Source organism: Schistocerca nitens, chromosome 1 (genome assembly GCF_023898315.1).
Source record: "Schistocerca nitens isolate TAMUIC-IGC-003100 chromosome 1, iqSchNite1.1, whole genome shotgun sequence".
Taxonomy (NCBI): Eukaryota; Metazoa; Arthropoda; class Insecta; order Orthoptera; family Acrididae; genus Schistocerca; species Schistocerca nitens.
The window spans coordinates 1,112,374,677-1,112,397,129 of NC_064614.1; the positions used below are offsets into that span (position 1 = coordinate 1,112,374,677).

At 37.4% G+C, this 22,453-nt stretch overlaps 1 protein-coding gene across 3 annotated transcripts in view; it reads right to left on the bottom strand.

The window, feature by feature from the left end:
- LOC126238522 (uncharacterized) overlaps positions 1 to 22,453 on the bottom strand; it is an 80,359-nt gene that overhangs the window by 47,000 nt on the left and 10,906 nt on the right. For 2 of the 3 annotated variants that reach the window (XM_049947796.1, XM_049947797.1), the window contains one exon: positions 13,107 to 13,181. In XM_049947796.1, coding sequence (XP_049803753.1) covers positions 13,107 to 13,181 — 75 coding nt within the window. Of the gene's footprint in view, positions 1 to 12,803; positions 12,936 to 13,106; positions 13,182 to 22,453 lie in introns of those variants that run through there. The other variant, XM_049947798.1, reaches the window with a different exon arrangement.

A 22,453-nucleotide genomic window follows, 5' to 3' on the forward strand; every position in this document is an offset into this window, starting at 1 on the left:
CCATGTAATATTACTTGTCGACCCCAGCTCTAGATATCAGACCAAATATAGATGATGTGGAAGTGATGAGTAAAGCTGTATGGGTGCTGTTTTTGCACATGACCTCTAAAATTGAGTGTCATAGTCATGGGCTACATCCTGACAGTGAGAACAGCTGGTGTAAATATAATAGGGAAAATACAATTGGAGAATTACAATCATCATCACAGTTTACCAGCCACTGTAATGGAAGAAATGAAGCCAATCTCCATTGATCTGCCTAATGAAAAGCATATGAAGAGGTTGGTGGCCTTAGATCAGCCTGCACTACAATAATGCAGATCCTCTCTCAAACATTTAGTAAAAAAAGCACAACAGAAGAGGCATTGTGAGAAAACTTAGGGATGCATTTGATGATGAAGATGAAGGGCACAGCTATATGAAGGGCACAGCTATACAGCAGGGTTGTTTCAAATATGACATCTATTACTTGAATGTTTTCTTCTTCCAAGTTTAATGTACTTTTTCTCAACTTCCAATGAAGACACAACCATCAAATTTTCTGAGAGTCATGACACAGCTAATGTGCATGTACTGAAAGAGTGTTATTCCATTACTTGTAAAATTAAAAGTTAACAGACATTAAAAGAAGACTTTTTTCAAAAATGTAGCTTATACAGATAAAAATTAAAATCCAATTCATCAAATAAGATTATGCAATATTGTTGTTTCAGTGTTGACAGAATACGTGTGAGCATAAGCTGTAAAAAAATTAGCTCTCTAGCTAAGATAGGTTCTTAAAAAGGGTACCTGATATCACATACAATTTTCAGCTGGGGCACAAGTTTGTTGGTTCATTACTGTAATACGATAAGACTATAGGCAGAAAATAAAATATGATTAATATGGAAAAACAGAAACATTACAAATTTTATTGTAATTAGAAATTTTTAAGCTGAGATACCATAATTTTTGAACAGTTTATGTATTATCTCAGTAACACTTTAAAACAGAGGTTGATTAGAGGAAGGAGGTTATTTATCGAACTAAACAACTAACAAAATTCTGTAAGAGGATGCTTATCGGGCCACACTAGTAATGAAATTTTGTGATCTATATTGCGTAAGAGAATTTACTTTGTGAACAAATTAAAGATTGTTGAAAATACTAGGTGTGTTCAAGATTGAGCTGTAGTACTGAGGTTTTATTTGAACATAATGATAATGTCATGATAAGATTTTTTCATGTACTATAATGGTGATGTTGAACTGAAGCTGCTGGGAAGTATATGTTACATTGAGTTATTATGATGATAATGATAAAATTGTTACTGATGTTGATGGTGAGGATACTGTTAATGATGATGTCAATTTTAGGGATGTTGAATAAATTTACAAAAGAGAATAAGATAAAACTGTAATGGAATGGCTCTGGGTCTGATGACTCCAAAGTATATGTGGGCTATAATTAATAACTTTGTAACAATAATATGTGGATGGGCAATGAAATAATAATTACTAACTATGAAGAATAATGAGTAGAATAATAGTTTTGCTAATTATGAACAAGTACAATCAATGCATCAATAGAATGCTATTCACCAAAAGATGACACATTGAGTTGCAGACACACTCAACAAAAAGATTGTTACACATTAAGCTTTCAGACACGAAAAGAGAAACACCCATGCACATTCACACAAGCAAGCACAATTCACACATACACGACTGTTATACCTGACTCTTCAGTTAATTTTTATTTATTTATTTATTTATTTCTTGTTCCATAGATCCAGTTAGTGAGTCAATCACAAGGATATGGAACGTGTCAAATTGTACAGGTTTCAATTTAAACTTACAATAAATACAAGGGCAATTCAATGGCAAATTGTACATAGTTTAAGTAAGACATACTATAAATACAGTAAGAGATACAATGTCAGCTAGATAACATAACAACCATTTGACAGAAAAAGGAGTTTCAAATAAAGGTTAAAGATAAGAGCACAAAGTTAAATCAGATATTAGGCCTACAAGAGTAAATACATGTACAGCCAAACTGCTGTTACAAAAAGTGTGCTAATGCCAAAATGCACAATAAAATCAATTGAACTACTTCTAGACACAATAAGTTTAGTGATGGTATACATTTTCTTTCAGATATTCATCCACAGTATAATAAGATTTCTCTGTCAGGTAATCTTTGAGAACTTGTTTAAATTTTGGCAGTTCTGTATGAACACATTTGATATGTAGTGGTAGAGCATTGAACAGCTTAATGCTGGAGTAGTAAACTCCTTTTTGTACCAGAGTGAGACGTTTCATTTCTAAATGTAGATTGTTTTTGTTTCTGGTGTTATAACCATGGAATTTACTGTTGTCTTGGTAGATGTAATAATTTTTGCACACAAAGGTCAGCAAGGAAAAAATATACTGTGAGGCAGTTGTTAGGATACCTATCTTCCGGAACAAGTGCCTGCAAGAGTGTCTTTGATGGACCCCACACATTATTCTGATTGCTTTTTTTTGGATGGTGAAAACTTTTTTTGCAAGTGGTTGGTTCCGCCAGAATATGATAGCATATGACATCAATGAGTGGAAGTAGCCAAAGTAGGCAACCTTAATAGTGTCAACCTCAGCCACTGAAGAAATTACCCGTAATGCAAATGTTGCCGAGTTAAGTTTTTTACATAGATGAAGAATGTGAACTGACCAATTACATTTACTGTCTATGTAAGCACCCAGGAATTTTGTATCTTCAACTTTCTGTATTGGTTGATCTCTACATTTTATGTTAATTTCATCGGGATTACTTTGTGATGTATGGAACCTCATATAATGAGTTTTATCTGCATTGAGTGAGAGACCATTTGAGGAGAACGAATATAAGATGTCATTAAAACAGTATTTGTAGTTTTTTCAAGATCATGATCAATCAAATTGTCAATTAGAATTGTGGTACCATCGGCAAACAGGGTAAATTTGCTGTTTGTCTCAGAACAAAGAGGAAGATCATTAATAAAGATGAGGAAAAGCAGTGGGCCCAAAACAGAGCCTTGAGGCACACCACACATTATTGTGCCCCATTCAGACGAGGCAGGTTCTCCAGAAGAGCCATTTAGCATTACAGTCTGCTTCCGATCCTGTAGATATGATTGTAGCCACAAGCCAACAGTACCACCTAAACCATAGTATTCTGCCTTTTTCCAAAGAATTTGGTGGTTTACACAGTCAAAGGCTTTCGTAAGATCACAAAAAATACCCACTGGAGACATTTTTTTTGTTAATGGCTTCCAAAACTTGGTTGCTGAAAGAGAATATTGCCTGTTCAGTACAAAGACCGGCACGAAAACCAAACTGATTTTTGCTTAAGAGACTGTGGAAGTTGAGATGGTCTACAGTCCTCCTGTGCATGAGTTTTTCTAGAATTTTCGAGAAGGTAGTTAATAGGGATATTGGGCGATAGTTTGTAACAATGCTTTTATCACCTTTTTTAAAGAGAGGAATCACTACAGCCAACTTAAGTCTGTCAGGGACAATCCCATCTTGTAGGGATGCATTGTATATGTTGCATAAGACGGGACTAACAAATTTATAACAGTGTTTCAGTATTTTACTAGAAATATTATCCATACCAGCAGAATTTTTATTTTTTAATGATCTAATTACTCTTATGACTTCGCTTACAGTAACTGGAGGTAAGGATAACTGTGGGATTCTGTTGCTAATAGCTTTCTGTAGGAGGGACAATGATTCTTCCATACAACCATTACAGCCTGTCTTCTCTGCTGCTCTCAAAAAGTGGTTATTAAATATTTCTGCAACCAACTCAGGTTTCTTTATGATACTGTCCCCTGTTTTAATATCTACCTGAGACATGTTCCCTGTTGTCCTGCCAGTTTCCCTCTTTATTACATTCCATATAGTTTTAATTTTATTTTCTGAGCTTTCAATTTCTGATTTTATGCACATACTTTTAGATTTATTTATAACCTTCTTGAGAATGCTACAGTAAAGTTTGTAGTGTTGTCATTTCTTTGGATCATTACAAGTCCTGAGAGAACTGTATAACACCCTCTTTGTTCTACAAGATGTTATTATCCCTGTAGTGATCCAAGACTTCTTGGCATTGCCTATATGACTATTTCTAACTACTTTTTTTGGGAAAGATGGACTCAAATACAGACATGAATTCATTTAAAAATGAATTGTACTTTTTGTTTACATCTGTTTCCCTATAAACTCGGCTCCAATCTATCTCTTTTAGGCTATCATTGAATTTTTTAAGGCCCTGTTCATTTATTATCCTAAAAGATTTCCAAGAATGCTCGGAACTGTTGCACACACTGATGTAATTGAGCCTAAGCAATTGACCACCATGATCAGAAAGGCCAAGGATTGGATGTACAGTGATCTCACTGCATTTAGACTTATCTATAAATATATTATCTATCAGACTTTTACTGTTAACAGTAAACCTAGTTGGGAAATCTACTAATGCCATCAGATTATAAGACTCCATTAAATGTACTAAATCAGCTTTACTATTGCTCTCATTTAGGAAATCAACATTAAAGTCACCAGTAATTATCAAGTTCTTGGACTTTGAGTACAGTATGGATAATAAAGAATCTAAGTGCTTAAGAAATACATTCAAATTCCCTGAGGGAGATCTATACAGTGCTAACACTACAGCCGTGAAGTCATTTACAGTAATCTCAACACCACATACTTCAATTTGTTGCTCTATACAATGGCTCTTTAAATCTAATGAATTGTAAGATATGTTGTTTTTTACATAAATTACCACTCCACCTTTTTCCATGATGGTTCTAGAGTAATGCGCTGCCTGACAGTAACCACTTAGCTGTAACCTTTCAATATCTTTCACATGATGTTCACTAAAACATAATACATCAGTATCTTTTATTCCTTGTGGTTCCTCTAACAGAACAGTAATGTCATTTACATTATTACCAAGTCCTTCCACATTTTGGTGAAAAATCGTCATTTCTTTGGAATTAGAGACAGATTTAAACTTTTGCCTAAAAAATTATCTGTAGCTACAGACACAGTACATTCATTACTAACAATTTCCTGAAACATTTGAATTTGAAACCGAGTCTGACTTCATGGCTGGAGCCATTTAAGTGCGATTGGTTCCAACTTTGGGGTACATTTGTGGACTTCTTCCAATATTTTTGTTTTTAAGAGGGTACCTAATGCTTTTTTTCCTGATCTGTTCAGGTGCATACTGTGTCTTGTAAATAATTCTCGTCCAAAACTGCTTATATCTACAACACAAATATTTTTAAAATGCTTACAAAACTTTGCTAACTTAGAGTTCGTTTGTGAGATAGCCTCATTTACACAGGACTGTGGAATTAAGTCATGTCTCTTTGGAATGTTCACAACAAATACCTTAGACTGATGAAGCGCCGATATTTTCTTCCTGAGCGACTGTATGACATCATTCCCTTCATTGCAGGCAACGTTGTTTGAGCCACCTATTAAGATCACACACTCGTTTTTTACTTTTCCAGGATCAAACCCCGCTACAACTTCTTGAAGTTTAGCACCTGGCTTCACAATTCCACAAACATCGGCAGCATTAAAACTGCTTTTCACTATATCAGCCATGCCTCTACAATGACTATCAGTGAAAATGTGAAAACGATTTGTTGATGTTTCACTCACAGCAGACTGGATCACACCACTGCCACTTTCATTGCTGTTAACTGAACGTTGTGGCTTTGGATGATCAAACCTAACCTTTTTCCGATAGTTTATCAGTACACTCTTCTTACGATTGTTTTCACTTTCAGTGAGACTATTACTAGAACAAAGTACATCGAAATTGTGTACATTCTCGAACCTCGAAACATTTGCTGTAGACGAAGTTTTAGTGCCGATTGTTAGACGCTTGTTGTGTTAATTTTTGCAAGAATCAAATCTAATGCTTTGAAATTTACAGTTTCTCCTTTACCACCATGTCTCTTTTTGGCTTCATTTTCTTTGTTTCTAATCATTTCTTTATCCAATCTGACCTTTTCTTCGTTGGTTATCTCACTTCTACATTGACATCTATACTCTGCAAACGACCATAAGATGCATGGCAGAGGTTATGTCCCATTGTACCATTATTAGGGTTTCTTCCTGTTCCACTCATGTATGGAATGTGAGAAGAATTAGTGTTTGAATGTCTCTGGGCATGGAGTAATTATTCTAATCTTACCATCATGATTCCTATGTGAGTGATACATAGGGGGTTAGTATATTCCTAAAGTAATTATTTAAAGCCAATTATTGAATCTTTGTTAATAGAGTTTCTTGGGATAGTTTACATCTATCTTCAAGAGTCTTCCAGTTCAGTATCTCTGTGACACTCTCCCACAGATTTAACAAACCTGTGACCATTCTTGCTGCCCTTCTCTGTATATGTTCATTATCCCCTGTTAGTCCTACTTGGTACGGGTCCCACTCACTTGAATAATATTCTAGAACTGGTCACATGAGTGATTTGTAAGAATCTCTTTTGTAAACTGATTGCACTTCAACAGTGTTCTAGCAATAAACCAAAGTCTACCACCTGCTTTACCCACGACTAAACCTATGTGATCATTCCATTTCATATACCTACAAAGTTTTACACCCCTGTATATGTATGATTTGGTCAATCACAACAGTGATTAATTGATATTATAGTCATAGGATCCTACATTTTTTCATTTTGCAACGTGCAAAATTTTACATTTCTGATCATTTAAAGCAAGTTGCCAGTCTCTGCATCACATTGAAATCTTATCAAGATCTGACTAAATATTTATGCAGGCTTATTTCAGATAGTTTTACATTATAGATAAATGCATCACCTGCAAAACGCCTGATTTTACTATTAATATTGTCTTCAAGGTCATTAATATACAGCATGTACAGCAAAGGTCTCAACACAGTTCCCTGGGGCACACCCAAACTTACTTCTACATCTGACAATGAGTCTCCATCCGAGATAACATGCTGCATCCTATCTACCAAAAAGTCCTCAATCCAGTCACAAATTTCACTTGATACCACATATGATCATACTTTTGACAAAAAGTGCATGTGCAGCACTGAGTCAAATGCTTTTCAGAAATCAAGAAATACATCTACTGACTGCCTCGATCCAAATCTTTCAGTTTGTCATGTGAAAAAATGGAGTTCAGTTTCACATAATCAAGGTTTTCAAAGTCTATGCTGGTTGGCATTGAGGAGATCATTCTATTCAAGATACCTCAATGTGTTTGATGTGAGAACATGTTCTAAGATTCTACAATAAATCAATGTCAAGGATATTGGGTGGTAGTTTTGTGGATCATTTCTACTACTCTTCTTGTAGACAGGTGTGATCTGTGCCTTTTTTCAAGAACTGGGCACAGTTTTTTGTTCGAGAGATCTACAGTAGAGTTAGAAGAGATGCTAACTCAGCCACAAATTCAGTATAAAATCTGATAGGTATTCCATTGGGCCCTGGAGATTTGTTCAATTCTCAACACCACTGACAATAAAATACCGGGTGATCAAAAAGTCAGTATAAATTTGAAAACTTAATAAACCATGGAATAATGTAGACAGAGAGGTAAAAATTGACACACATGCTTGGAATGACATGGGGTTTTATTAGAACAAAAAAAATTACAAAAGTTCAAAAAATGTCCAACAGATGGCGCTTCATCTGACCAGAATAGCAATAATTAGCATAACAAAGTAAGACAAAGCAAAGATGATGTTCTTTACAGGAAATGCTCAATATGTCCACCATCATTCCTCAACAATAGCTGTAGTCGAGGAATAATGTTGTGAACAGCACTGTAAAGCATGTCCGGAGTTATGGTGAGGCATTGGCGTTGGATGTTGTCTTTCAGCATCCCTAGAGATGTCGGTCGATCACGATACACTTGTGGCTTCAGGTAACCCCAAAGCCAATAATCGCACGGACAGAGGTCTGGGTACCTGGGAGGCCAAACATGACGAAAGTGGTGGCTGAGCACACGATCATCACCAAACAACGCGCACAAGACATCTTTCGACATCTAGCAATATGGGGTGGATCACCAACCATTTCCATCCATTTCATAAATATTTCCAGTGGATTGAATTGAGCAATTCTTCCAGGTTTCCCTTAGTAAGTGAACATTTGAAAACTGAGTTAAGCATTTCAACTTTTGCTTTGCTGCTCTCAGTTTCAGTTCCTGTCTCATTCACTAAGGGCTGGACACTTTGGTGCTACTAACAGCATTTACATATGAGCAGAATTTCTTTGAGATCTGTGGAAGATCACTTGCCAATGTTCTGCTTTGGTAGTCACTGAAGGCACCATGCATTGCTCTCTTGATGGCCAAACATGTTTCATTCCGCATCTCTCTATCTATAGCATTACACTTTGTTTTACACTTATTATGCAGTAATCTTTGTTTCTTTAGAAGTTTCTGTACAGTGACTGGATGTTGCCGCCCCCCCCCCCCCCCCATTATGAAATGTTCTCCTGGGTGCATATCTCTCAAGTGCATGGTCAACTATTCTTTTAAACTTGGGCCAGAGTCCCTCTATATGCTGCTGACCTGTGCTGAAAAGTTTCAAGTTCCTCACTGAGATATGACACTACTGATTTTTTATCTATTTTACTGAAAATATATACCTTCCTGCTAGTTTTAGTTGTTCTTCGTACTTTGGTAATCATTGTTGCCACAGCATCATGGTCACTGATACCAGTTTTGCTGTGGACATCTCAGTAGAACTTTATTTGTTGCCACAAGATCCAATATATTTCTGTCATGTGTGGGATTCCTAACTATCTGTTATCAGGAATTTTCAGGGAAGGCATTTACTAAAGTTTCATAGGATATCTTATCACATCCACTATTAACAAAACTGTAATTTTCCCAATTAATTAGTGGATGATTACTGTCTCCACTGATGAGTACAGTGTGACTGGGGAACTTAGAAGTGAACTGATGTTTTCTCTGAAGTTTTTGATTACATCAGGAGATGAGTCTGGTGGGCGACAGAAGGATCCAATTATCATTTTATGCCCATCGCTGATACTGAGTCTTGCCCAAACAATCTCACTTGCAGCATCAATATCTACCTTGGTGGATTTGAGTTTCTTGTCTACTGTGACAAATACACCACCTCCACTTCCCATTTGCCTATCCTTTCAATATACACTTAAATTTTCCCTTCAAAATCTCTGCTTTCATGTTTCAACCAGCTTTCTGTACCTAGTATTATGTGAGCTTCGCTGCTTTTCCTGAGCACTTCAAACTATGGCACTTTGTTGCAAATGCTTCTGGGAGGCATTTCTTTTGATCTTACACTGATACTTCTGGATTTCCTGCAACTATCATTATCTGGATTGGATGAAGTCACCTAAGCTAAAAAACTCTTGTGTGCACCCCACATGCAGTCAGCTACCTGAGCAGCATCTCTGACGTGTCATGCACACCTGACCTTTTTAGGGGGACCTTACAGTTTTCAAACCTATGGCGCAAGTCCAGGAAGTCACAGCCTAGCTTTTCACAGACGTTTTGAAGTCTCTGGTTGAGTCCTTCCACTTGATTCAGGACCAAAGGACCACTTAATGTAGGAAATTATATTTCTTCACTAATTATATTACAAGGTTTCCCACCAGACATTGTTTCACAAGGGGGTAAACCCTGTAATCTCATTCCATAATTTATTTATATTTTATTCAAAAGTTGCAGTATGCTTAGCCCCTCCAGTGTGATTTTTGCTACATAAAATGCTACACAGCTCATTGACCTCCTCCATTCCTATTTCACTCATAGTGCTCTGTGCAAAATTATTTCACATTTTGATGTGGTTTATTTTATACATACCTACACATTGCATTGGAATCCTCATTTCTGAGAAATAGTTTTCATGTAATTATTCTACCAAGGTTTTTGTAATGGCTTTTTAATAGGATAAAATTCTACAAATTTGCAAAAAGTATCAAGCACCACAAACATATGAGTAACCCTCCTATTGACGATGGTAATAAATCCACTACCATCAAATCTCTTGAATCATTTGGTCGTGCTTCGTGTGTCAGATCTTTCAGGGGAAAAGTGCATGTTATGACCTGTGGGCATAATGTCTCAGATAGCCAATCTTTTTCTTACTCCTCTAGACATGTTCTCACAGAATACTGTTTATTGTAATTTGGCAATAATTTTTCTAGCCCCATAGTGACCATAATTGTTGTGTAAATAATCAATTAACTTATCTATATGATGCTAGGGTAAACTTCCACTCCTCCTTATTGAAAGACTTTCTTCTGAACAATACTCCCTTATAAATTGTATAATACTGATTACCTTTTCATGGTTCACTGTCCTTTAATATTGCTTAAACACCCTTAGATTTTTCACTTCTATATATTTAAAAACCTTCCCTATTTCCTTCTTTATCCCTGTAATGTGAAATAACCTGCTACTTGTTGCCATGTTGAACCTGTGATTCCTGCCAACTTTCCCAATATGCATTCTAGACAAAGCATTAGTTGTAATGTTCTTCTTTCCTTTTACATACTTAATTTCAATGTCAAAATGTTGGAAAAATAAGGCCCATCACATTAATGTTGTGTGTTTTAATATAGAAATGTCTAAAAAAATTCAAAGTTTTATGATCTGTGAAAACTATTGCTTTGTGACCTAACAAATATCCTTCAATTTTTTAAAACCATAAATAATTATCAAATGCTTCAAGCTCTGCAATACAGAAGTATTTTTAATGTAGATGGAAGGTTCTGCTAGCAAATACCTGTACTATAGTCTTATTTTTATCCCATCATCTATATAGGCCAACTTGGACTATTCTACATCTAAACCACAAAAACCAGTCAGTTGACATATATAATGGTAATGAAAACTCTGGATCGTGTAGAATTTTGCTGTTAAGTAATTCTTCCATTAATTTCCTGAAAAGCTCCAAGATACTGAAATTGATGATCTGTATAGTGAAGAAGAGTAAGAGGGACTGTTTGAATTTGTTTATAATGAAAATAATAATAATTTAGTTGGTTGGTTGGTTGATTTGGGAGAGGAGACCAAACAGTGAGGTCATTGGTCTCATCTGGTTAAGGAAGGAAGTTGGCTATACCCTTCCAAAGGAACCATCCTGCCATTTGCCTGAAGCAATTTAGGAAATCACCAAAAACCTAAATCAAGATGGCCACATGTGGGTTTGAACTGTCGTCCTCTCGAATGCGAGTCCAGTGTGCTAACCACTCCACTAATAATGTAGCAATTTCAATTCTTGTTGCATTATCTCCTCTTTATTAGATTGTGTTGTTCAGCATTTCAGTTCGTTACTAGCTCTTTCCCTTTCTGATTTAGACAGCTTGAAACCATCAATGAATCCTACTTGATAAACCATAGCACTGCGTATTATTGCTAATGCCTATATGCCATTCACCTGTTTGATAATTTATTGTGACAGACTTGAATTGCTGTTATGTATTTTGTTGGGAATGACTTATTTCTCAGTATCGATGGATCTCTAATTTTGTTTGTCCTTGTGTGAGTCTCCACTGAAGTAACTGTCAGTTCCCCAGACCATTTACATATCCAGAGTCTCCATCAACCCTTCCATTTCTTTTGACTTACTGTTTTCCTGGTTTCTGGGATTTTAATCTCCCCTTCTACTTCTCCTTAACCATGAATTGTTATTTTTGCCCTACTCTTCCTGTTACTATTCACTTATACTTCCCTTGGTGATGAATTTCCCATTCCTTTCAGTTCCCATTATATCTTTCTTGATAATTCTTTCAACTCTTCCTGCATAATTCAGGAAGTCATTGGAAATGCTCCCCAGGGCAGAAAGCAATACTTGTCTTACTTTGGATGGTAATCTATTTTCTAAACCCAATATTACAGATTCACTGTTCAATTTATCATCCAAGTATTTTACTTTGTTAATCAAATACTGACAAAATCCTTTATGTTCCTCTCCTAGAATTATACTTTTCTCCTCATCAAAATCACTTATGATTTCCTGTTGCTCATCCTTGACCTATTTTTACTCAAAAACAATGTTCTGACCTATTCCCAGGTTTTACAAGAATCACCTGTTTCAGACACCACACCACAGACATCACTCAACAAATAACCACTTATAAATAAAATGTTTTCTTGCTCAGACCAAGTATTTGGTAAAATATTAAGTTTTCTTGTGAAATCAGTAAGATGTACACTACAACACTGTTCAGATTTGTTGCAATTATTACAACTAATAAAGGATGCTTCTGCTGAAAGAACATACTTTAGACAGGACACACTGATCTACAGTTACCTTAGTTTCAGTTTCAGAAATTTTGCTGTCATTCATATTGTAACAATTCTTAACTACTTCAGAAATTTCCTCTATCTTTCCATTCATCATACCCTCACATACTCTTGTTTCATAAATAACTAGCTTATTGCTCATTAAAAATCTCAACTTCACATGTGCTGCAGGTCTTGAAAATTCTTAATAATCCTTTAAATAAATTGTTTTTAGATAAACTAATTGTACCTTTAGTGTTAGAAGTCCTGAAATTACTTTGTGAGCACTAAGTTTTGTGGACCTCAGTTTGAATAAGAAATTAATCATTTCACGTAACTACAGCATATGAATTACATACATTATGGAACAAAGAGCAAAATAATTATGCATTTAAGGAGTAGAATTATAGCAAGTCACCCACACCATGCTACTTTTCAAAGTGTTGGAATAAGTAAAATTCAGTGAGTAACCATAACAGAGACTGAATAAATTATATAAAAATTCTCCAACTGGTACTACCTTCTGTATCAAATGCTGTGTCAAAAACTTCCTTATTCTTGGTTTCATGTACAAGAACTGTAGAGCTCTGCATACATCTGCATCTGTTCTTCCTTCACTCACAGGTAAAATGCATTGCTTAGGTACCTTTTTTGAAATTTCATCTTCATCATCAGATGATTCTTCCTCACCTGCATCTCTATGTTTCAGAATATTATTTCTAATAGTGAACATACCCTTTCTCAGCTCACATTCAATACACTCAGGAGCATCATCATATGAACTCTCCGTGTACTGTGTATAATAATCAAATGCACATATCACCTTTAAAATTTCATCAGCGGGCAAGAATTTCTTAAGCAGATCTCCATTATCTTCCAGAAATAAAGGTAGACACATCTGGAAAAAAGGTATGAATTTAAAATATTTTCACTATCATTAACATGCAAATTCACTTTTTCTGGCAAAAAACTTTTTTTTTTCTGTAAAGAAAATAATGTCTTTCTTTTTAAATATTTTGTTATGCTTTTTAACATTGAGTTGTCAAAAAGTGTATGGTGTCATAAATATGAATTATTTGTGCAGTTTGAATGACTTACAGAGTAAGCAATGGTGATGCAACTAGTTTCATATTTTTCAGGTATATATGAGGGGTGTTTGAAAAGATCATGCAAAGTCCGAGATATGGCACCACCAGTGCGCATCGAGGTCATGTTTAGTTAGTAGCATCTTTGGAAAGAATGCACACCAAGTTTCAGCCATATTGGTCTATTTCTTTGTGTTTGGCATTCGTGTGAATCAAGGAAGTCGAGTGATTGTCAAAAAATGGACAAAAAAGAATTTCATGTGGTGATTAAACATTACTTTATGAAAGGCAAAAAGCCTCAGGAGACTAAAGAGAAGCTTGATAAACATTACGGTGACTCTGCACCTTCGATCAGAACAGCTTGTAAGTGGTTTCAAAATTTTTGGAGTGGTCATATGGGCACAAGTTATGCTGAACATTCTGGATGCCCTGTAAAGGTTACGACTCCAGAAATCATTGATAAAATCCTTGATATGGTGATGGATGATTGAAGAGTTAAGGTGCATGAGATTGCTAGTGCTGTGGGAATCTCGAATGAAAGGGTATATAATATTTTTCATAAACATTTGGACATGAGAAATCTATACCCAAGAAGGGTTCTGCAATTGCTCATGCTTGATCAAAAACGGAATCGTGTGAAGTGTTGTAAGGATGGTTTGCAGCTGTTCAGGAAGAATCTGCAGGACTTTAAGCATCGTTTCGTCACAGTGGATGAAACACTGATACATTACTATACTCCTGAGACCAAACAACAATCTAAACAATGGGTTACCAAGGGACAATCTGCACCAAAAAAGACCATTCCTTCGGTCGGAAAGGTTACAGCAACTGTCTTTTGGGATTTGCAAGGGATAATTCTCATCACTTATCTAGAAAAAGGGTAAAACTATTACAGGAAACTGCCGGTGATTGGACTGCATAAAAGTCCTTTTCCATCATGAAAATGCACCAGCACACACTCCAGCAATTGTTGTCGCAAAATTAATGGAAACAGGATTCCAACTCATTTCACATCCCCCCTATTCTCCAGACTTGGCTCCCTCGGACTACTATTTGTTTCCCAATTTGAAGAAATGGCTGGTGGGACAAAGATTTTATTGAAACGATGAGGTGATTGCAGTAACTAATAGCTATTTTGAGGACTTGGACAATTCCTATTATTCGGAAGGGATCAACAAATTAGAACAGCATTGGATGAAGTGTATAAGTCTAAAAGGAGACTTTGTTGGTGTTTTGGTCTTCAGTCCTGAGACTGGTTTGATGCAGCTCCCCATGCTACTCTATCCTGTGCAAGATTCTTCATCTCCCAGTACCTACTGCAACTTACATCCTTCTGAATCTGCTTAGTGTATTCATCTCTTGGTCTCCCTCTACAATTTTTCCTCTCCACACTGCCCTCCAATACTAAATTGGTGATCCCTTGATGCCTCAGAACATGTCCTACCAACTGATCCCTTCTTCTAGTCAAGTTGTGCCACAAACTCCTCTTCTCCCCAATCCTATTCAACACCTCCTCATTAGTTATGCGATCTACCCATCTAGCCTCAGCATTCTTCGGTAGCACCACAATTCAAAAGCTTCTATTCCCTTCTTGTCTACACCGTTTATCATCCAAGTTTGACTTCCATACATGGCTACACTCCATACAAATACATTCAGGAAAGACTTCCTGACACTGCAGTCCATACACAAAGTTAACATATTTCTCTTCTTCAGAAACACTTTCCTTGGCATTGCCAGTCTACATTTTAAATCCTCTCTACTTCAACCATCATCAGTTATTTTGCTCCCCAAATAATAAAACTCCTTTACTACTCTAAGTGTCTCATTTCCTAATCTAATTTCCTCAGCATCACCAGCCTTAATTTGACTACATTCCATTATCCTCGTTTTGCTTTTGTTGATGTTCATCTTATATCTTCCTTTCAAGACACTCTCCATTCCATTCAACTGCTCTTCCAGGTCCTTTGCTATCTCTGACAGAATTACAATGTCATCGGCAAACCTCAAAGTTTTTATTTCTTGTCTATGGATTTTATTACCTATTCCGAATTTTTCTTTTTGTTTCCTTCACCGCTTGCTCAATATACAGATTGAATAACATCGGGGAGAGGCTACCCTGTCTCACTCCCTTCCCAACCACTGCTTCCCTATCACCCCTCGACTCTTATAACTGCCATCGGGTTTCTGTACAAATTGTAAACAGTCTTTTGCTCCCTGTATTTTACCCCTGCCACCTTCAGAATTTGAAAGACAGTATTCCAGTCAACATTGTCAAAAGCTTTCTCTAGGTCTACAAATGCTAGAAACGTAGGTTTGCCTTTCCTTAATCTAGCTTCTGAGATAAGTCGTAGGGTCAGTATTGCCTCACGTGTCCCAACATTTCTACGGAATCCAAACTGACCTTCTCCAAGGTCATCATGTACCAGTTTTCCCATTTGTCTGTAAAGAATTTGTGTTAGTATTTTGCAGCTGTGACTTATTAAACTGATAGTTCGGTAATTTTCACATCTGTCAACATCTGCTTTCTTTGGAATTGGAATTATTATATTCTTTTTGAAGTCTGAGGTTATTTCGCCTGTCTCATACATCTTGCTCACCAGATGGTAGAGTTTTGTCAGGACTGGCGCTTCCAAGGCTGTCAGTAGTTCTAATGGTATGTTGTCTACTCCCGGGACCTTGTTTAGACTCAGGTCTTTCAGTGCTCTGTCAAACTCTTCAAGCAGTATCATATCTCCCATTTCATCTGCATCTACACTCTCTTCCATTTCCATAATATTGTCCTCAAGTACATCGCCCTTGTATAGACCCTCTACATACTCCTTCCACCTTTCTGCTTTCCCTTCTTTGCTTAGGACGTTTTCTATCTGAGCTCTTGATATTCATGCAGGTGGTTCTCTGATTTCTCTGGAGGTCTCTTTAACTTTCCTGTAGGCAGTATCCATCTTACCCCTAGTGAGATAAGCCTCTACTTCCTTACATTTGTCCTCTAGCCATCCCTGCCTAGCCATTTTGCACTTCCTGTCAATCTCATTTTTGAGACGTTTGTATTCCTTTTTGCCTGCTTCATTTAATGCCTTTTTATATTTTCTCCTTTCATCAATTAAATTCAATATTTCTTCTGTTACCTAAGGATTTCTACTAGCCCTCGTCTTTTTACCTACTTGATCCTCTGTTGCCTTCACTACTTCATCCCTCAAAGCTACCCATTCTTTTCTACTGCATTTTTTCCCTAAATTCCTGTCAATTGTTCCCTTATGCTCTCCCTAAAATTCTGTACAGCCTCTGGTTTAGTCAGTTTATCCAGGTCCCATCTCCTTAAATTCCCATTTTTTTTTTTTTTTTTTGCAATTTCTTTAGTTTTAATCTACAGTTCATAACCAATAGATTGTGGTCAGAGTCCTCATCTGCCCCTGGAAATGTCTTATGATTTAAAACCTGGTTCCTAAATCTCTGTCTTACCATTATATAATCCATCTGATACCTTCTAGTATCTCCAGGCTTCTTCCATGTATACAACCGTCTTTCATGATTCTTGAACCAAGTATGCTCTGTGCAAAATTCTACCAGGCGGCTTCCTCTTTCATTTCTTACCCCCAATCCATATTCACCTACTATGTTTCCTTCTCTCTCTTTTCCTGCTAATGAATTCCAGTCACTCATGACTATTAAATTTCCGTCTCCCTTCACTATCTGAATAATTTGTTTTATCTGATCATACATTTCATCAATTTCTTCGTCATCTGCAGAGTTAGTTGGCATATAAAGGAGACGAGGTCAAAAAATAAAAAAAGGTTTACCCCAAACACACAAGTAGTTTTTATTTTTGCACAGACTTTTCAAAGGCCCTCGTATAATAGGTAGACCATATATATTTTCAATCAAGTAATAAAATAAATTATACAGTAAACATCACTTTATTTCAGGCCTGGAAATTTAACATAGAGATGACTGACCTATTTAGGCATGTCTTGACATCAACATACTTTGATGGTGGCTTCTATGAACAGATGGAGGAAGTAGCTATGGGAAGTCCATTTTCATCACGTCACCAACATGGAGCATTCTGAGGAGACTTCCTGACACTTCAATCCATACTCGATGTTAACAAATTTCTCTTCTTCAGAACCCCTTTCCTTGCCATAGCCAGTCTACATTTTATATCTCCTCTACTTTGAACACCATCAGTTATTTTGCTCCCTAAACAGCAAAACTCATTTACTACTTTAAGTGTCTAATTTCCTAATCTCATTCCCTCAGCATCACCCGCCTTAATTTGTCTACATTCCATTATCCTTGTTTTGCTTTTGTTCATGTCCATCTTATATTCTCCCTTCAAGACACTGTCCATTCTGTTCAGCTGCTCTTCCAGGTCCTTCGCTGTCTCTGACAGCATTACAATGTCATTGGCAAACAGCAAACTTTTTATTTTTTCTCTATGGATTTTAATTCCTTCTCCAATTTTTTTTTTCCTTTACTGCATGCTCTATAAACAGATTGAATAACATTGGGGATAGGCTACAACCCTGTCTCACTCCCTTCTCAACCACTGCTTCCCTTTCATCCTGTCTCTTATAACTGCAATCTGGTTTCTGTACAAGTTGGAAATAGTCTTTTACTCCCTGTATTTTATACCTACCACCTTCAGAATTTGAAGGACAGTATTCCAGTCAACATTGTCAAAAGCTCTTTCTAAGTCTGCAAATGCTAGAAATGTAGGTTTGCCTTTCCTTAACCTATCTTATAAGGTAAGTCGTAGGGTCAGTATTGCCTCACATGTTCCAACATTTCTACGGAGTCCAAACTGATCTTCTCCAAGGTCAGCATGTACCAGTTTTCCCATTTGTGTGTAAAGGATTCGTATTAGTATTTTGCAACCATGACTTATTAAACTCATTATTCGGTAATTTTCACATCTGTCAACACCTGCTTTCTTTGGGATTGGAATTATTATATTATTCTGGAAGTCTGAAGGTATTTCGCCTGTCTCATACTCCTTGCTCACCAAATGGAAGAGCTTTGTCATGGCTGGGTCTTCCGAGGCTGTCAGTAGATCTAATGGAATTTTGTCTACTCCTGAGGCATTGTTTCAACTTAGGTATTTTAGTGCTCTGTAAAATTCTTCTGGCAGTATCATATCTCCCGTTTCATCTTCATCTACGTTCTCTTTCATTTCCATAATATTGCAATCAAGTACATTGCCCTTTTATAGGACCTCTACACACTCCTTCCATCTTTCTGCTTTCCCTTCTTTGCTTAGGACTGGTTTTCCATCTGAGCTCTTGATATTCATACAGGTGGTTCTCTTTCCTCTGAAGGTCTCTTTAACTTTCCTGTCAGTAGTATCTATCTTATCCTTCGTGATATATGCTTCTACCTCCTTACATTTGTCCTCTAGGCATCCCTGTTTAACCATTTTGCGCTTCCTGTCAATCTCATTTTTGAGACGTTTGTATTGTTTTTCGCCTGCTTCATTTATGACTTTTTTTTATTTTCTTCTTTCATCAATTAAATACAGAATCTCTTCTGTTACCCAAGGATTTCTACTAGCCGTCATCTTTTTACCTACTTGATCCTTTGCTGCCTTCATTATTTCATCTCTCAAAGCTGCCCATTCTTCATTTACTGTATTTCTTTCCCCCGTTCTTGTCAACCATTCCCTAATGCTCTCTCTGAATCTCTCCACAGCCTCATGTTCTTTCAGTTTATCCAGGACCCATCTCCTTAAATTCCTACTTTTTCGTAGTATTTTCAGTTTTAACTTACAGTTCATAACCAATAGATTGTGGTCAGAGTCCTCATCTGCCCCTGGAAATGTCTTACGATTTAAAACCTTATTCCTAAATCTCTGTCTTACCATTATATAATCTATCTGAAACCTTCCAGTGTCTCCGGGTATCTTCCACGTATACAACCTTCTTTCATGATTCTTGAACCAAGTGTTAGTTTTGATTAAGCTACACTCTGTGCAAAATTCTACCAGGTGGCTTCCTCTTTTATTGCTTACCCCCAGTCCATATTTACCTAGTACTTTTCCTTCTCTTTCTTTTCCTACAATCGAATTCCAGTCCCCCATGATTATTAAATTTTTGTCTCCCTTAACTATTTGAATAATTTCTTTTATTGCATCACAGATTTGATCAATCTCTTCATAATCTGCGGAGCTAGTTGGTATATAAATTTGTATTACTGTGGTAGGTGTGGGCTTCGTGTCTATCTTGGCAACAAAAATGCGTTCACTATGCTGTTCATAGTAGCTTATCCACATTCCTATCTTTTATTCATTATTAAGCCTAATCCTGCATTACCGTTATCTGATTTTGTATTTATAACCCTGTATTCACCTAACCAGAAGTCTTGTTCCTCCTGCCACCAAACTTCACTAATTCCCACTGTATCTAACGTTAAATATCCATTTCCCTTTTTAAATTTTCTAGTCTACCTGACCTATTAAGAGATCAGACACTCCACACTCCAATCTGTTGTACGCCAGTTTCGTTTCTCCCGATAATGACATCATCCTGAATAGTACCAGCTCGGAGATCCAAATTGGGGACTATTTTACCTCCAGAATATTTTATCCACAAGGATGCCATCATTTTTTAACCATACAGTACAGCTGCATGCCCTCAGGAAAAATTACACTTTCAGCCATTCGCAGTACCAGCACAACAAGGCCGTTTTGGTTAATGGATCAGTCAGTCATCCAGACTGTTGCCCCTGCAATTACTGTAAAGGCTGCTGCCCCTGTTCAGGAACCACACGTTTGTCTTGCCTCTCAACAAATACCTCTCCATTGTGATTGAACCCATGGTACAGCTATCTGTATCACCGAGGCACGCAGGCCTCTCCACCAATGGCAAGGTCCATGGTTCATGGTAGTGGTGGGGGAGGGGGTGGGGGGGGGAGGAGACGGACATGTACCTTTTACTTATTAATTACATTCTGCTATTCTCATTCCCCTCCACAAGCCATAAGTTTACTTCCACTTTCTCTCTTCCTATCGCTCTTCCTCCACGCCACACTACTGTCTAACATGGTTTAGTATTATGTAACATTATAATATTGCAATTGTATAAGATGTAATCTATGTCGGAATATCGAAATAGATGACAGAGGGATAGATAAACATTTAAAATCCCTCAAAAGAGGAAAGGCCACTGGACCTAATGGGATACCAGTTCGGTTGTAAACAGAGTATGCGAATGAAATTGCCCCCCATCTTGTAGCGGTGTACCGTAGGTCTCTAGAAGAGCGTAGCGTTCCAAAGGATTGGAAAATGGCACAGGTCATCCTCGTTTTCAAGAAGGGACGTCAAACAGACGTGCAGAACTATAGACCTATATCTCTAACGTTGATCAGTTGTAGAATTTTGGAACACATTATGTTCGAGTATAATGACTTTTCTGGAGACTAGAAATCTACTCTGTAGGAATCAGCATGGGTTTTGAAAAAGACGATCGTGTGAACCCCAGCTCACGGTATTCGTCCACAAGACTCAGAGGGCCATAGACACGGGTTCCCTGGTAGATGCCATGTTTCTTGACTTCTGCAAGGCGTTCCATACAGTTCCCCACAGTCGTTTAATGAACAAAGTAAGAGCATATGGACTATCAGACCAATTGTGTGATTGGATTGAAGAGTTCCTAGATAGCAGAATGCAACTTGTCATTCTCAATGGAGAGAAGTCTTCCGAAGTAAGAGTGATTTCAGGTGTGCCGCAGGGGAGTGTCATAGGACCGTTGCTATTCACGATATACATAAATGACCTTGTGGATAACATCGGAAGTTCACTGACGCTTTTTGCGGATGATGCTGTAGTTATGTCGAGAGGTTGTAACAGTGGAAAATTGTACTGAAATGCAGGGGGATCTGCAAGGAATTGACGCATGGTGCAGGGAATGGCAATTCAATCTCAATGTAGACAAGTGTAATGTGCTGCGAATACATAGAAAGAAAGATCCTTTACCATTTAGCTACAATATAGCAGGTCAGCAACTGGAAGCAGTTAATTCCATAAATTATCTGGGAGTAGGCATTAGGAGTGATTTAAAATGGAGTGATCATATAGAGTTGATCGTCAATAAAGCAGATGCCAGACTGAGATTCATGGGAAGAATCCTAAGGAAATGCAATCCGAAAACAAAGGAAGTAGGTTACAGTACACTTGTTCACCCACTGCTTGAATATTGCTCACCAGTGTGGGATCCGTACCAGATAGGGTTGATAGAAGAGATAGAGAAGATCCAACGGAGAGCAGCGCGCTTCGTTACAGAATCATTTATTAATTGCGAAAGCGTTATGAAGATGATAGATAAACTCCAGTGGAAGACTGCAGGAGAGACGCTCAGTAGCTCGGTACGGGCTTTTGTTTAAGTTTCGAGAACATACCTTCTCTGAGGAGTGAAAAATGGTTCAAATGGCTCTGAGCACTATGGGACTTAACTTCTGAGGTCATCAGTCCCCTAGAACTTAGAACTACTTAAACCTAACTAACCTAAGGACATCACACACATCCATGCCCGAGGCAGGATTCGAACCTGCAACCGTAGCGGTCGCGCAATTCCAGACTGTAGCGCCTAGAACGGCTCGGCCACCCCCACGGCCACCGAGGAGTCAAGCAGTATATTGCTCTCTTCTAGATATATCTTGCGAAGAGACCATGAGGAAAAAATCAGAGAGATTAGAGCCCACACAGAGGCATACCGACAGTCTTTCTTTCCACGAACTATACAGGACTGGAATAGAAGGGAGAATCGACAGAGGTACTCAAAGTACCCTCCGCTACACACTGTCAGGTGGCTTGCGGAGTATGGCTGTAGATGTAGATGCAGATTTAGATGAACATTGCCATTGTAACAATATCAAAATGAATAAAGGGCATTTAATATCCAAGTGAAATGTGCACTGAAATGCATGAAAAATAAATAAATGCAATAAAAATAAGATGTACAACTGTAAAGGATGTACAGCAAACCCTAGAACAGCCCGATGTCTGATGGAGGAGTGGGGAAAAAAAAAAAAAAAAAAAAACGAGGAGATGAGTCCTGCGGGTCCTGTTACCTGTACCGTTATTGGTCAACGC